The sequence below is a fragment of the Haliotis rufescens genome, unplaced genomic scaffold (assembly GCF_023055435.1).
Source record: "Haliotis rufescens isolate VD_foot unplaced genomic scaffold, xgHalRufe1.0.p SCAF_96, whole genome shotgun sequence".
Lineage (NCBI taxonomy): Eukaryota > Metazoa > Mollusca > Gastropoda > Lepetellida > Haliotidae > Haliotis > Haliotis rufescens.
This window is the reverse complement of record NW_025964390.1, coordinates 62,317-75,928: the sequence shown is the minus strand read 5'-3', so window position 1 is coordinate 75,928 and position 13,612 is coordinate 62,317. Positions and strand designations below refer to the sequence as shown.

The following is a 13,612-nucleotide window of genomic DNA, read 5'->3' as shown; positions in this document are numbered from 1 at the left end:
GTTTGTCTATGTACCAATGTATCTATCATCTGTGTGTCCGTGTTGTTTGTCTATGTACCAATGTATCTATCATCTGTGTGTCCGTGTTGTTTGTCTATGTACCAATGTATCTATCATCTGTGTGTCCGTGTTGTTTGTCTATGTACCAATGTATCTATCATCTGTGTGTCCGTGTTGTTTGTCTATGTACCAATGTATCTATCATCTGTGTGTCCGTGTTGTTTGTCTATGTACCAATGTATCTATCATCTGTGTGTCCGTGTTGTTTGTCTATGTACCAATGTATCTATCATCTGTGTGTCCGTGTTGTTTGTCTATGTACCAATGTATCTATCATCTGTGTGTCCGTGTTGTTTGTCTATGTACCAATGTATCTATCATCTGTGTGTCTGTGTTGTTTGTCTATGTACCAATGTATCTATCATCTGTGTGTCTGTGTTGTTTGTCTATGTACCAATGTATCTATCATCTGTGTGGACCTCTGTGTTTGTCTATGTACCAATGTATCTATCATCTGTGTGTCCGTGTTGTTTGTCTATGTACCAATGTATCTATCATCTGTGTGTCCGTGTTGTTTGTCTATGTACCAATGTATCTATCATCTGTGTGTCCGTGTTGTTTGTCTATGTACCAATGTATCTATCATCTGTGTGTCCGTGTTGTTTGTCTATGTACCAATGTATCTATCATCTGTGTGTCCGTGTTGTTTGTCTATGTACCAATGTATCTATCATCTGTGTGTCTGTGTTGTTTGTCTATGTACCAATGTATCTATCATCTGTGTGTCTGTGTTGTTTGTCTATGTACCAATGTATCTATCATCTGTGTGTCCGTGTTGTTTGTCTATGTACCAATGTATCTATCATCTGTGTGTCTGTGTTGTTTGTCTAGGTACCAATGTATCTATCATCTGTGTGTCTGTGTTGTTTGTCTATGTACCAATGTATCTATCATCTGTGTGTCCGTGTTGTTTGTCTATGTACCAATGTATCTATCATCTGTGTGTCCGTGTTGTTTGTCTATGTACCAATGTATCTATCATCTGTGTGTCTGTGTTGTTTGTCTAGGTACCAATGTATCTATCATCTGTGTGTCTGTGTTGTTTGTCTATGTACCAATGTATCTATCATCTGTGTGTCCGTGTTGTTTGTCTATGTACCAATGTATCTATCATCTGTGTGTCCGTGTTGTTTGTCTATGTACCAATGTATCTATCATCTGTGTGTCTGTGTTTGTCTATGTACCAATGTATCTATCATCTGTGTGTCTGTGTTGTTTGTCTAGGTACCAATGTATCTATCATCTGTGTGTCTGTGTTTGTCTAGGTACCAATGTATCTATCATCTGTGTGTCCGTGTTGTTTGTCTATGTACCAATGTATCTATCATCTGTGTGTCTGTGTTTGTCTATGTACCAATGTATCTATCATCTGTGTGTCTGTGTTGTTTGTCTAGGTACCAATGTATCTATCATCTGTGTGTCTGTGTTTGTCTAGGTACCAATGTATCTATCATCTGTGTGTCTGTGTTGTTTGTCTAGGTACCAATGTATCTATCATCTGTGTGTCTGTGTTGTTTGTCTAGGTACCAATGTATCTATCATCTGTGTGTCTGTGTTTGTCTAGGTACCAATGTATCTATCATCTGTGTGTCTGTGTTGTTTGTCTAGGTACCAATGTATCTATCATCTGTGTGTCTGTGTTGTTTGTCTAGGTACCAATGTATCTATCATCTGTGTGTCTGTGTTTGTCTAGGTACCAATGTATCTATCATCTGTGTGTCTGTGTTGTTTGTCTAGGTACCAATGTATCTATCATCTGTGTGTCTGTGTTGTTTGTCTATGTACCAATGTATCTATCATCTGTGTGTCTGTGTTGTTTGTCTAGGTACCAATGTATCTATCATCTGTGTGTCTGTGTTGTTTGTCTAGGTACCAATGTATCTATCATCTGTGTGTCTGTGTTTGTCTAGGTACCAATGTATCTATCATCTGTGTGTCTGTGTTGTTTGTCTAGGTACCAATGTATCTATCATCTGTGTGTCTGTGTTGTTTGTCTATGTACCAATGTATCTATCATCTGTGTGTCTGTGTTTGTCTATGTACCAATGTATCTATCATCTGTGTGTCTGTGTTGTTTGTCTATGTACCAATGTATCTATCATCTGTGTGTCTGTGTTTGTCTATGTACCAATGTATCTATCATCTGTGTGTCTGTGTTGTTTGTCTATGTACCAATGTATCTATCATCTGTGTGTCTGTGTTTGTCTATGTACCAATGTATCTATCATCTGTGTGTCTGTGTTGTTTGTCTATGTACCAATGTATCTATCATCTGTGTGTCTGTGTTTGTCTAGGTACCAATGTATCTATCATCTGTGTGTCTGTGTTGTTTGTCTATGTACCAATGTATCTATCATCTGTGTGTCTGTGTTTGTCTAGGTACCAATGTATCTATCATCTGTGTGTCCGTGTTGTTTGTCTAGGTACCAATGTATCTATCATCTGTGTGTCTGTGTTTGTCTAGGTATCAATGTATCTATCATCTGTGTGTCTGTGTTTGTCTAGGTACCAATGTATCTATCATCTGTGTGTCTGTGTTGTTTGTCTATGTACCAATGTATCTATCATCTGTGTGTCTGTGTTTGTCTAGGTACCAATGTATCTATCATCTGTGTGTCTGTGTTTGTCTAGGTACCAATGTATCTATCATCTGTGTGTCTGTGTTGTTTGTCTAGGTACCAATGTATCTATCATCTGTGTGTCTGTGTTGTTTGTCTAGGTACCAATGTATCTATCATCTGTGTGTCTGTGTTGTTTGTCTAGGTACCAATGTATCTATCATCTGTGTGTCTGTGTTTGTCTAGGTACCAATGTATCTATCATCTGTGTGTCTGTGTTGTTTGTCTAGGTACCAATGTATCTATCATCTGTGTGTCTGTGTTGTTTGTCTATGTACCAATGTATCTATCATCTGTGTGTCTGTGTTGTTTGTCTAGGTACCAATGTATCTATCATCTGTGTGTCTGTGTTGTTTGTCTAGGTACCAATGTATCTATCATCTGTGTGTCTGTGTTTGTCTAGGTACCAATGTATCTATCATCTGTGTGTCTGTGTTGTTTGTCTAGGTACCAATGTATCTATCATCTGTGTGTCTGTGTTGTTTGTCTATGTACCAATGTATCTATCATCTGTGTGTCTGTGTTTGTCTATGTACCAATGTATCTATCATCTGTGTGTCTGTGTTGTTTGTCTATGTACCAATGTATCTATCATCTGTGTGTCTGTGTTTGTCTATGTACCAATGTATCTATCATCTGTGTGTCTGTGTTGTTTGTCTATGTACCAATGTATCTATCATCTGTGTGTCTGTGTTTGTCTATGTACCAATGTATCTATCATCTGTGTGTCTGTGTTGTTTGTCTATGTACCAATGTATCTATCATCTGTGTGTCTGTGTTTGTCTATGTACCAATGTATCTATCATCTGTGTGTCTGTGTTGTTTGTCTATGTACCAATGTATCTATCATCTGTGTGTCTGTGTTTGTCTAGGTACCAATGTATCTATCATCTGTGTGTCCGTGTTGTTTGTCTAGGTACCAATGTATCTATCATCTGTGTGTCTGTGTTTGTCTAGGTATCAATGTATCTATCATCTGTGTGTCTGTGTTGTTTGTCTATGTACCAATGTATCTATCATCTGTGTGTCTGTGTTTGTCTAGGTACCAATGTATCTATCATCTGTGTGTCTGTGTTTGTCTAGGTACCAATGTATCTATCATCTGTGTGTCTGTGTTGTTTGTCTATGTACCAATGTATCTATCATCTGTGTGTCTGTGTTTGTCTAGGTACCAATGTATCTATCATCTGTGTGTCTGTGTTTGTCTAGGTACCAATGTATCTATCATCTGTGTGTCTGTGTTGTTTGTCTATGTACCAATGTATCTATCATCTGTGTGTCCGTGTTGTTTGTCTATGTACCAATGTATCTATCATCTGTGTGTCCGTGTTGTTTGTCTAGGTACCAATGTATCTATCATCTGTGTGTCCGTGTTGTTTGTCTATGTACCAATGTATCTATCATCTGTGTGTCTGTGTTTGTCTAGGTACCAATGTATCTATCATCTGTGTGTCTGTGTTGTTTGTCTATGTACCAATGTATCTATCATCTGTGTGTCTGTGTTTGTCTAGGTACCAATGTATCTATCATCTGTGTGTCTGTGTTTGTCTAGGTACCAATGTATCTATCATCTGTGTGTCTGTGTTTGTCTAGGTACCAATGTATCTATCATCTGTGTGTCTGTGTTGTTTGTCTAGGTACCAATGTATCTATCATCTGTGTGTCTGTGTTTGTCTAGGTACCAATGTATCTATCATCTGTGTGTCTGTGTTGTTTGTCTATGTACCAATGTATCTATCATCTGTGTGGACCTTTTTGTTTGTCTAGGTACCAATGTATCTATCATCTGTGTGTCCGTGTTGTTTGTCTAGGTACCAATGTATCTATCATCTGTGTGTCTGTGTTTGTCTAGGTACCAATGTATCTATCATCTGTGTGTCTGTGTTTGTCTAGGTACCAATGTATCTATCATCTGTGTGTCTGTGTTGTTTGTCTATGTACCAATGTATCTATCATCTGTGTGTCTGTGTTTGTCTAGGTACCAATGTATCTATCATCTGTGTGTCTGTGTTTGTCTAGGTACCAATGTATCTATCATCTGTGTGTCTGTGTTGTTTGTCTATGTACCAATGTATCTATCATCTGTGTGTCCGTGTTGTTTGTCTATGTACCAATGTATCTATCATCTGTGTGTCCGTGTTGTTTGTCTAGGTACCAATGTATCTATCATCTGTGTGTCCGTGTTGTTTGTCTATGTACCAATGTATCTATCATCTGTGTGTCTGTGTTTGTCTAGGTACCAATGTATCTATCATCTGTGTGTCTGTGTTGTTTGTCTATGTACCAATGTATCTATCATCTGTGTGTCTGTGTTTGTCTAGGTACCAATGTATCTATCATCTGTGTGTCTGTGTTTGTCTAGGTACCAATGTATCTATCATCTGTGTGTCTGTGTTGTTTGTCTAGGTACCAATGTATCTATCATCTGTGTGTCTGTGTTTGTCTAGGTACCAATGTATCTATCATCTGTGTGTCTGTGTTTGTCTAGGTACCAATGTATCTATCATCTGTGTGTCTGTGTTGTTTGTCTATGTACCAATGTATCTATCATCTGTGTGTCTGTGTTTGTCTATGTACCAATGTATCTATCATCTGTGTGTCTGTGTTTGTCTAGGTACCAATGTATCTATCATCTGTGTGTCTGTGTTGTTTGTCTATGTACCAATGTATCTATCATCTGTGTGTCTGTGTTGTTTGTCTATGTACCAATGTATCTATCATCTGTGTGTCTGTGTTGTTTGTCTATGTACCAATGTATCTATCATCTGTGTGTCTGTGTTTGTCTAGGTACCAATGTATCTATCATCTGTGTGTCCGTGTTGTTTGTCTATGTACCAATGTATCTATCATCTGTGTGTCTGTGTTTGTCTAGGTACCAATGTATCTATCATCTGTGTGTCTGTGTTGTTTGTCTATGTACCAATGTATCTATCATCTGTGTGTCTGTGTTTGTCTAGGTACCAATGTATCTATCATCTGTGTGTCCGTGTTGTTTGTCTATGTACCAATGTATCTATCATCTGTGTGTCCGTGTTGTTTGTCTATGTACCAATGTATCTATCATCTGTGTGTCTGTGTTTGTCTAGGTACCAATGTATCTATCATCTGTGTGTCCGTGTTGTTTGTCTATGTACCAATGTATCTATCATCTGTGTGTCTGTGTTGTTTGTCTATGTACCAATGTATCTATCATCTGTGTGTCTGTGTTTGTCTATGTACCAATGTATCTATCATCTGTGTGTCCGTGTTGTTTGTCTATGTACCAATGTATCTATCATCTGTGTGTCCGTGTTGTTTGTCTATGTACCAATGTATCTATCATCTGTGTGTCCGTGTTGTTTGTCTATGTACCAATGTATCTATCATCTGTGTGTCCGTGTTGTTTGTCTATGTACCAATGTATCTATCATCTGTGTGTCTGTGTTTGTCTATGTACCAATGTATCTATCATCTGTGTGTCTGTGTTGTTTGTCTAGGTACCAATGTATCTATCATCTGTGTGTCTGTGTTTGTCTATGTACCAATGTATCTATCATCTGTGTGTCTGTGTTGTTTGTCTAGGTACCAATGTATCTATCATCTGTGTGTCTGTGTTGTTTGTCTATGTACCAATGTATCTATCATCTGTGTGTCCGTGTTGTTTGTCTATGTACCAATGTATCTATCATCTGTGTGGACCTTTTTGTTTGTCTAGGTACCAATGTATCTATCATCTGTGTGTCCGTGTTGTTTGTCTATGTACCAATGTATCTATCATCTGTGTGTCCGTGTTGTTTGTCTATGTACCAATGTATCTATCATCTGTGTGTCCGTGTTGTTTGTCTATGTACCAATGTATCTATCATCTGTGTGTCCGTGTTGTTTGTCTATGTACCAATGTATCTATCATCTGTGTGTCCGTGTTGTTTGTCTATGTACCAATGTATCTATCATCTGTGTGTCCGTGTTGTTTGTCTATGTACCAATGTATCTATCATCTGTGTGTCCGTGTTGTTTGTCTATGTACCAATGTATCTATCATCTGTGTGTCCGTGTTGTTTGTCTATGTACCAATGTATCTATCATCTGTGTGTCTGTGTTGTTTGTCTAGGTACCAATGTATCTATCATCTGTGTGTCTGTGTTTGTCTATGTACCAATGTATCTATCATCTGTGTGTCTGTGTTTGTCTATGTACCAATGTATCTATCATCTGTGTGTCTGTGTTGTTTGTCTAGGTACCAATGTATCTATCATCTGTGTGTCTGTGTTTGTCTATGTACCAATGTATCTATCATCTGTGTGTCTGTGTTGTTTGTTTGTTGTTTAACACCGCACTCAGCAATATTCCAGCTATATGACAGCAGCCTCTAAAAAATCGACTCTACACAATCCAGTGATTGACATCATGAGTATCGATACATGCAATTTCGGATACGATGACATGCATCAATCAAGTCAGCGAGCCTGACCAGCCGATCCCGTTAGTCGCCTCTTACAACAAGCATAGTTGCCTGTTACGGAAAGCATGGGTTGCTGAAGACCTATTCTACCCCGGACCTTCGTGGGTTTTGTCTATGTACTATTGTATCCATCATCATCTGTTTTTCCTTCAGCGCCATCAAGCGCATCATCTTCTACACCATGATAAAGCCGCACATGAACGAGGAGGGCGAGATGGAGATGAAGGTGATAAGCACGTCCCAGACGCTGCAGATAGCGGGGCGCGCGGGCAGGTACAACACGGCGTATGAAGAAGGGGAGGTAACCACCTTCAAGAAAGGCGACCTGCAGCTCCTAGGTGATTCAGTCAGCAAGAATGTGGAGCCGTTACAAGTAGGTTGATTTGTTGTGTGGAGCCGTTACAAGTAGGTTGATTTGTTGTGTGGAGCCGTTACAAGTAGGTTGATTTGTTGTGTGGAGCCGTTACAAGTAGGTTGATTTGTTGTGTGGAGCCGTAACAAGTAGGTTGATTTGTTGTGTGGAGCCGTAACAAGTAGGTTGATTTGTTGTGTGGAGCCGTAACAAGTAGGTTGATTTGTTGTGTGAAGCCGTTACAGATAGGTTGATTTGTTGTGTGGAGCCGTAACAAGTAGGTTGATTTGTTGTGTGGAGCCGTAACAAGTAGGTTGATTTGTTGTGTGGAGCCGTTACAAGTAGGTTGATTTGTTGTGTGGAGCCGTAACAAGTAGGTTGATTTGTTGTGTGAAGCCGTAACAAGTAGGTTGATTTGTTGTGTGAAGCCGTTACAAGTAGGTTGATTTGTTGTGTGAAGCCGTTACAAGTAGGTTGATTTGTTGTGTGAAGCCGTTACAAGTAGGTTGATTTGTTGTGTGAAGCCGTTACAAGTAGGTTGATTTGTTGTGTGGAGCCGTTACAAGTAGGTTGATTTGTTGTGTGGAGCCGTAACAAGTAGGTTGATTTGTTGTGTGGAGCCGTTACAAGTAGGTTGATTTGTTGTGTGGAGCCGTAACAAGTAGGTTGATTTGTTGTGTGAAGCCGTTACAAGTAGGTTGATTTGTTGTGTGGAGCCGTAACAAGTAGGTTGATTTGTTGTGTGGAGCCGTAACAAGTAGGTTGATTTGTTGTGTGGAGCCGTAACAAGTAGGTTGATTTGTTGTGTGAAGCCGTAACAAGTAGGTTGATTTGTTGTGTGAAGCCGTTACAAGTAGGTTGATTTGTTGTGTGAAGCCGTTACAAGTAGGTTGATTTGTTGTGTGAAGCCGTTACAAGTAGGTTGATTTGTTGTGTGAAGCCGTTACAAGTAGGTTGATTTGTTGTGTGAAGCCGTTACAAGTAGGTTGATTTGTTGTGTGGAGCCGTTACAAGTAGGTTGATTTGTTGTGTGAAGCCGTAACAAGTAGGTTGATTTGTTGTGTGGAGCCGTTACAGATAGGTTGATTTGTTGTGTGAAGCCGTTACAGATAGGTTGATTTGTTGTGTGGTGTCTTTACCATGGTGCTAAGGTTTTGATTTTTTCTGTGTTGATTTCTTGTGCTGTTTTGTGTAGGTTAATTTGTTTTGTGGAGCCATTACTTGTAGGTTGATTTCTTTGTGTGGAGCTATTACGTTTAGGTTGATTTCTTTGTGTGGAGCTATTACGTTTAGGTTGATTTCTTTGTGTGGAGCTATTACGTTTAGGTTGATTTCTTTGTGTGGAGCTATTACGTTTAGGTTGATTTCTTTGTGTGGAGCCATTACGTTTAGGTTGATTTCTTTGTGTGGAGCCATTACGTTTAGGTTGATTTCTTTGTGTGGAGCCATTACGTTTAGGTTGATTTCTTTGTGTGGAGCTATTACGTTTAGGTTGATTTCTTTGTGTGGAGCTATTACGTTTAGGTTGATTTCTTTGTGTGGAGCTATTACGTTTAGGTTGATTTCTTTGTGTGGAGCCATTACGTTTAGGTTGATTTCTTTGTGTGGAGCCATTACGTTTAGGTTGATTTCTTTGTGTGGAGCTATTACGTTTAGGTTGATTTCTTTGTGTGGAGCCATTACGTTTAGGTTGATTTCTTTGTGTGGAGCCATTACGTTTAGGTTGATTTCTTTGTGTGGAGCCATTACGTTTAAGTTGATTTCTTTGTGTGGAGCCATTACGTTTAGGTTGATTTCTTTGTGTGGAGCCATTACGTTTAGGTTGATTTCTTTGTGTGGAGCCATTACGTTTAGGTTGATTTCTTTGTGTGGAGCCATTACGTTTAGGTTGATTTCTTTGTGTGGAGCTATTACGTTTAGGTTGATTTCTTTGTGTGGAGCTATTACGTTTAGGTTGATTTCTTTGTGTGGAGCTATTACGTTTAGGTTGATTTCTTTGTGTGGCGCCGTTACGTTTAGGTTGATTTCTTTGTGTGGAGCTATTCCGTTTAGGTTGATTTCTTTGTGTGGAGCTATTACGTTTAGGTTGATTTCTTTGTGTGGAGCTATTACGTTTAAGTTGTTCCTTTGTGTGGAGCCATTATGTTTAGGTTGATTTCTTTGTGTGGAGCCGTTACGTTTAGGTTGATTTCTTTGTGTGGAGCTATTACGTTTAGGTTGATTTCTTTGTGTGGAGCTATTACGTTTAGGTTGTTCCTTTGTGTGGAGCCATTAGGTTTAGGTTGATTTCTTTGTGTGGAGCCGTTACGTTTAGGTTGTTCCTTTGTGTGGAGCTATTACGTTTAGGTTGATTTCTTTGTGTGGAGCCGTTACGTTTAGGTTGTTCCTTTGTGTGGAGCCATTATGATTAGGTTGATTTCTTTGTGTGGAGCCGTTATGTTACGGTTGTTCCTTTGTGTGGAGCTATTACGTTTAGGTTGATTTCTTTGTGTGGAAGCGTTACGTTACGGTTGTTCCTTTGTGTGGAAGCATTATGTGTGTGTTAAGTTATGTGTGTAGTGAAGTGCGTTTGTGTTACGGATTGACTTTTCATTGGTGAACTGTTTGAGGGAGGTTGTGGACAAAGCAACATGATTGTGATGTGTCTGTTACAGCAAGCTGGTTTACACCCGACAGCAGAACAGATTGAATTGTTTGCCTACCACCTGCCTAAAGCCACACTCTCCAACCTGATTGTGAGTAGAGTCAATATGTATCCTTATCCCCGTGAAGAACCGGGGCAGAAAAGTCGACAGCAACCCATGCTTGTCGTAATAGGTGACTAACGGGACCGGGTGGTCAGGCTCGCTGACTTGGTTGATGCATGTCATCGTATCCCAATAGCATGGATTGATGCTCATGATGTCAATCACTGGATTGTCTGGTCCAGATTTGATTATTTACAGACTGTCATCATATTGCTGGAATATTGCTGCGTGTGGCGTTAAACAACAAAAAAGTGATTTTGTATACTTTGTAGAATTGGTCTTCAGCAACACATGCTTGTCCCCTGTGAAGATCAGGGTTACGATTGGTCTTCAGTAACCCATGCTTGTCATAAGTGACGACTAATGGGATCGGGTGGTCAGGCTTGGTTGATGCAGGGGCGGTCGGGAAGCCTAGTGGTTAAAGCGTTCACTCGTCACGCCCAAGACCCGGGTTCAAATCCCGACATGGGTACAATGTGTGAAGCCTATTTCTGGTGTCCCCCGCTGTGATATTGCTTGAATATTGCTAAAAGCGTCATAAAACCAAACTCACTCACTCACTCACTTGGTTGATGCATGTCATCATACCCCAATTGCGTGGATGGATGCTCATGATGTCAATCACTGGATTAATTGGCTCAGGCTCTATTATTAGACTGCCGTCATATAGTAGGAATATTGCTGAGTGCAGCATTAAACAAAGGAACAAAACATGTCCTTCTTCTCAACTAATATCTTAACATAAAGTATCAGTGGCCAGATTAGATGATGCTTCCACTAGGTAGTCACTAAGTGAGTACAATGCATAAAGTGATCACTGCATCTGTTGTACTTCCACATAGACTTAGGAAAGTGGACCGCCTCTGTGGTCTAGTGGTAGAGCGTCCGCCCCAAGAGTGGAATTTTCGTGGTTCGATCCCAGGTCGCGTCATACAAAAAAACCTGTTGGTACTTGTTGTTACCCTGTCTGGTGCTCAGCATTAAGGGGTTAAAACAAGGACTTGTCAGCTCGGAGTCAGGGTACTGTGTCTGAGTGGGGTATTTTATGTTAAACTGCAGCATGGTATCTCAGTGGGCTAGCACTATAAATCGGCATCAGTCCGGACTAGTACAAGCAGCCACTCACACGTCACTGTGTAAGTGCAATAATCTTGGAAGCAACGTTAAACCCCATTTCACCTCACCTTACCTCACCTCACCTCATCTCACCTCACTTAGGAAAGTCATAGAACTATCAAAGCTGTCATTACAAATATGGGATCACGCTGTAGTGACTCTTTCCTAAGTCATGCCATTGTGATGTTCATGATTCGTGTTTCAAAAGGAACAAAATACTGAATCATGATGGCGAATATGCGAGTGAAATATAACAGCCCTAGTAATTAGCGAGAGAATTTGGTGTAAAACTGTTTTAAACAGCATACCAAGTTGTATCACGAAATGTCAGATTAATGTGGGAGGAAAGCTCAAAGTGATGCATTGAAACCTACGAGCACGGGTATAGTGCTGACAAACCGAGAAACATAATCGGGGCAAACTGGAATTGGAAACCACATGAAAGGTTTCTGGCAAGCCCAAGGGACACAACTTTGCACAGTGAAAACAGCACTTTGGACGACTGGGCAGCCCATATGCCCTCTCATCAGTAATTAGACAATACAAGGAAGCAGTCATACTGTGTCAATAGTGATATAACAAGGGGACAACTTTATGTGTGTTCAGATTTCCATTCACCCATCAACCAGGTGGCATTGTGGCTCAGTTTACCACACTCACATCTGTGTTTCCATGGTTGCAGGACATCTTCGTCTCCCTGTCTGTGCTGGACAGGGACAAGTACTTCCTGTGTAATGTGAAGGACTTCAAGTTTCTGGCCGACCTGATCGAACATGTGCCCCTTCCACTCCGAGCCAAATATGTCTTCTGCTGTTCTCCCATTCCCACCAAACAACCATTTGTCTGTACCATGTTTCTCAAGGTAGGTGTGTCAGTTTGTCTGTACCATGTTTCTCAAGGTAGGTGAGCCAGTTTGCCTGTACCATGTTTCTCAAGGCAGGTGTGTCCATCTGTCTGTACCATGTTTCTCAAGGTAGGTGTGTACATGTGTCTGTACCATGTTTCTCAAGGCAGGTGTGTCCATCTGTCTGTACCATGTTTCTCAAGGTAGGTGTGTACATGTGTCTGGACCATGTTTCTCAAGGTAGGTGTGTCCATTTGTCTGGACCATGTTTCTCAAGCTAGGTGTGTCCATGTGTCTGTACCATGTTTCTCAAGGTAGGGTGTCCATTTGTCTGTACCATGTTTCTCAAGGTAGGTCTGTCCATGTGTCTGTACCATGTTTCTCAAGGTAGATGTGTCCATTTGTCTGTACCATGTTTCTCGAGGTAGGTGTGTCAGTTTGTACCATGTTTCTCAAGGTAGGTCTGTCCATGTGTCTGTACCATGTTTCTCAAGGTAGGTCTGTCCATGTGTCTGTACCATATTTCTCAAGGTAGGTCTGTCCATGTGTCTGTACCATGTTTCTCAAGGCAGGTGTGCCCATGTGTCTGTACCATGTTTCTCAGGGTAGGTAAGTCAGTTTGTCTGTACCATGTTTCTCAAGGCAGGTAAGCCAGTTTGTCTGTACCATGTTTCTCAAGCTAGGTGTGTCCATGTGTCTGCACCATGTTTCTCAGGGTAGGTAAGCCAGTTCGTCTGTACCATGTTTCTCAAGGCAGGTGTGTCCTCATGGGCATGATGGTGATTATGAGTTAGAATAGGGCCCCAGCAATCATACAAGGTGACTTACCCTATATGACCGTAGATATGGCTGTGGCCATAGCAGCAACCATGTTTTCGGAACACGGAAGTTGATTTGGTGAAGCATACTCTGATTGGACTATGGATATATGCGATAGTCCACTCATATTTCAGCACAGAAAGTAGGCATGAAATGTCAAAGGTGGGAATTAGACTTTAATATAGGCTAGTGGACACGCTTGCCTCGGAAGATGGTTGTAAGGTCACAATTACAACAGGTTTCAACATTGTGTTACAGTTTGCTCGTCAGTTCAGCCGGAGTGAGCCTCTCACGTTGTTAAAGCTGCGCACCCAGATCAACTGGCCTTTTGCCCAACCAGCCACCATCAATGACCTGATCCACCTGGAGGGGGTGTTCGATGTCCTTGACCTCTACTTGTGGCTCAGGTAACATGAATCTGTTGTGAGTGAGTACGGTCATACGCTGCTTATAGCAATATTCCAGCAATATCACAGCGGGGGACACCAGATACGGGCTTCACACATTGTACCCATGAGGAGAATCGAACCAGAGCCTTTGGCGTGAAAAGGGAAAGCTTTAATTTAAAACTCTGCATGATAATTGTAATGGTTTTGTCTCAAATCATTTGAAGAC

At 40.7% G+C, this 13,612-nt stretch overlaps 1 protein-coding gene across 1 annotated transcript in view; it reads left to right on the top strand.

The window, feature by feature from the left end:
- The window catches only part of LOC124149170 (ATP-dependent RNA helicase SUV3 homolog, mitochondrial-like), a 35,137-nt gene that overhangs the window by 17,935 nt on the left and 3,590 nt on the right, over positions 1 to 13,612 (top strand). Inside the window, exons 11-14 of the mRNA XM_048391731.1 lie at positions 7,273 to 7,492; positions 10,126 to 10,206; positions 12,017 to 12,196; positions 13,256 to 13,404. Of these exons, the coding sequence (XP_048247688.1) occupies positions 7,273 to 7,492; positions 10,126 to 10,206; positions 12,017 to 12,196; positions 13,256 to 13,404 (630 nt within the window). The remainder of the gene's footprint in view (positions 1 to 7,272; positions 7,493 to 10,125; positions 10,207 to 12,016; positions 12,197 to 13,255; positions 13,405 to 13,612) is intronic.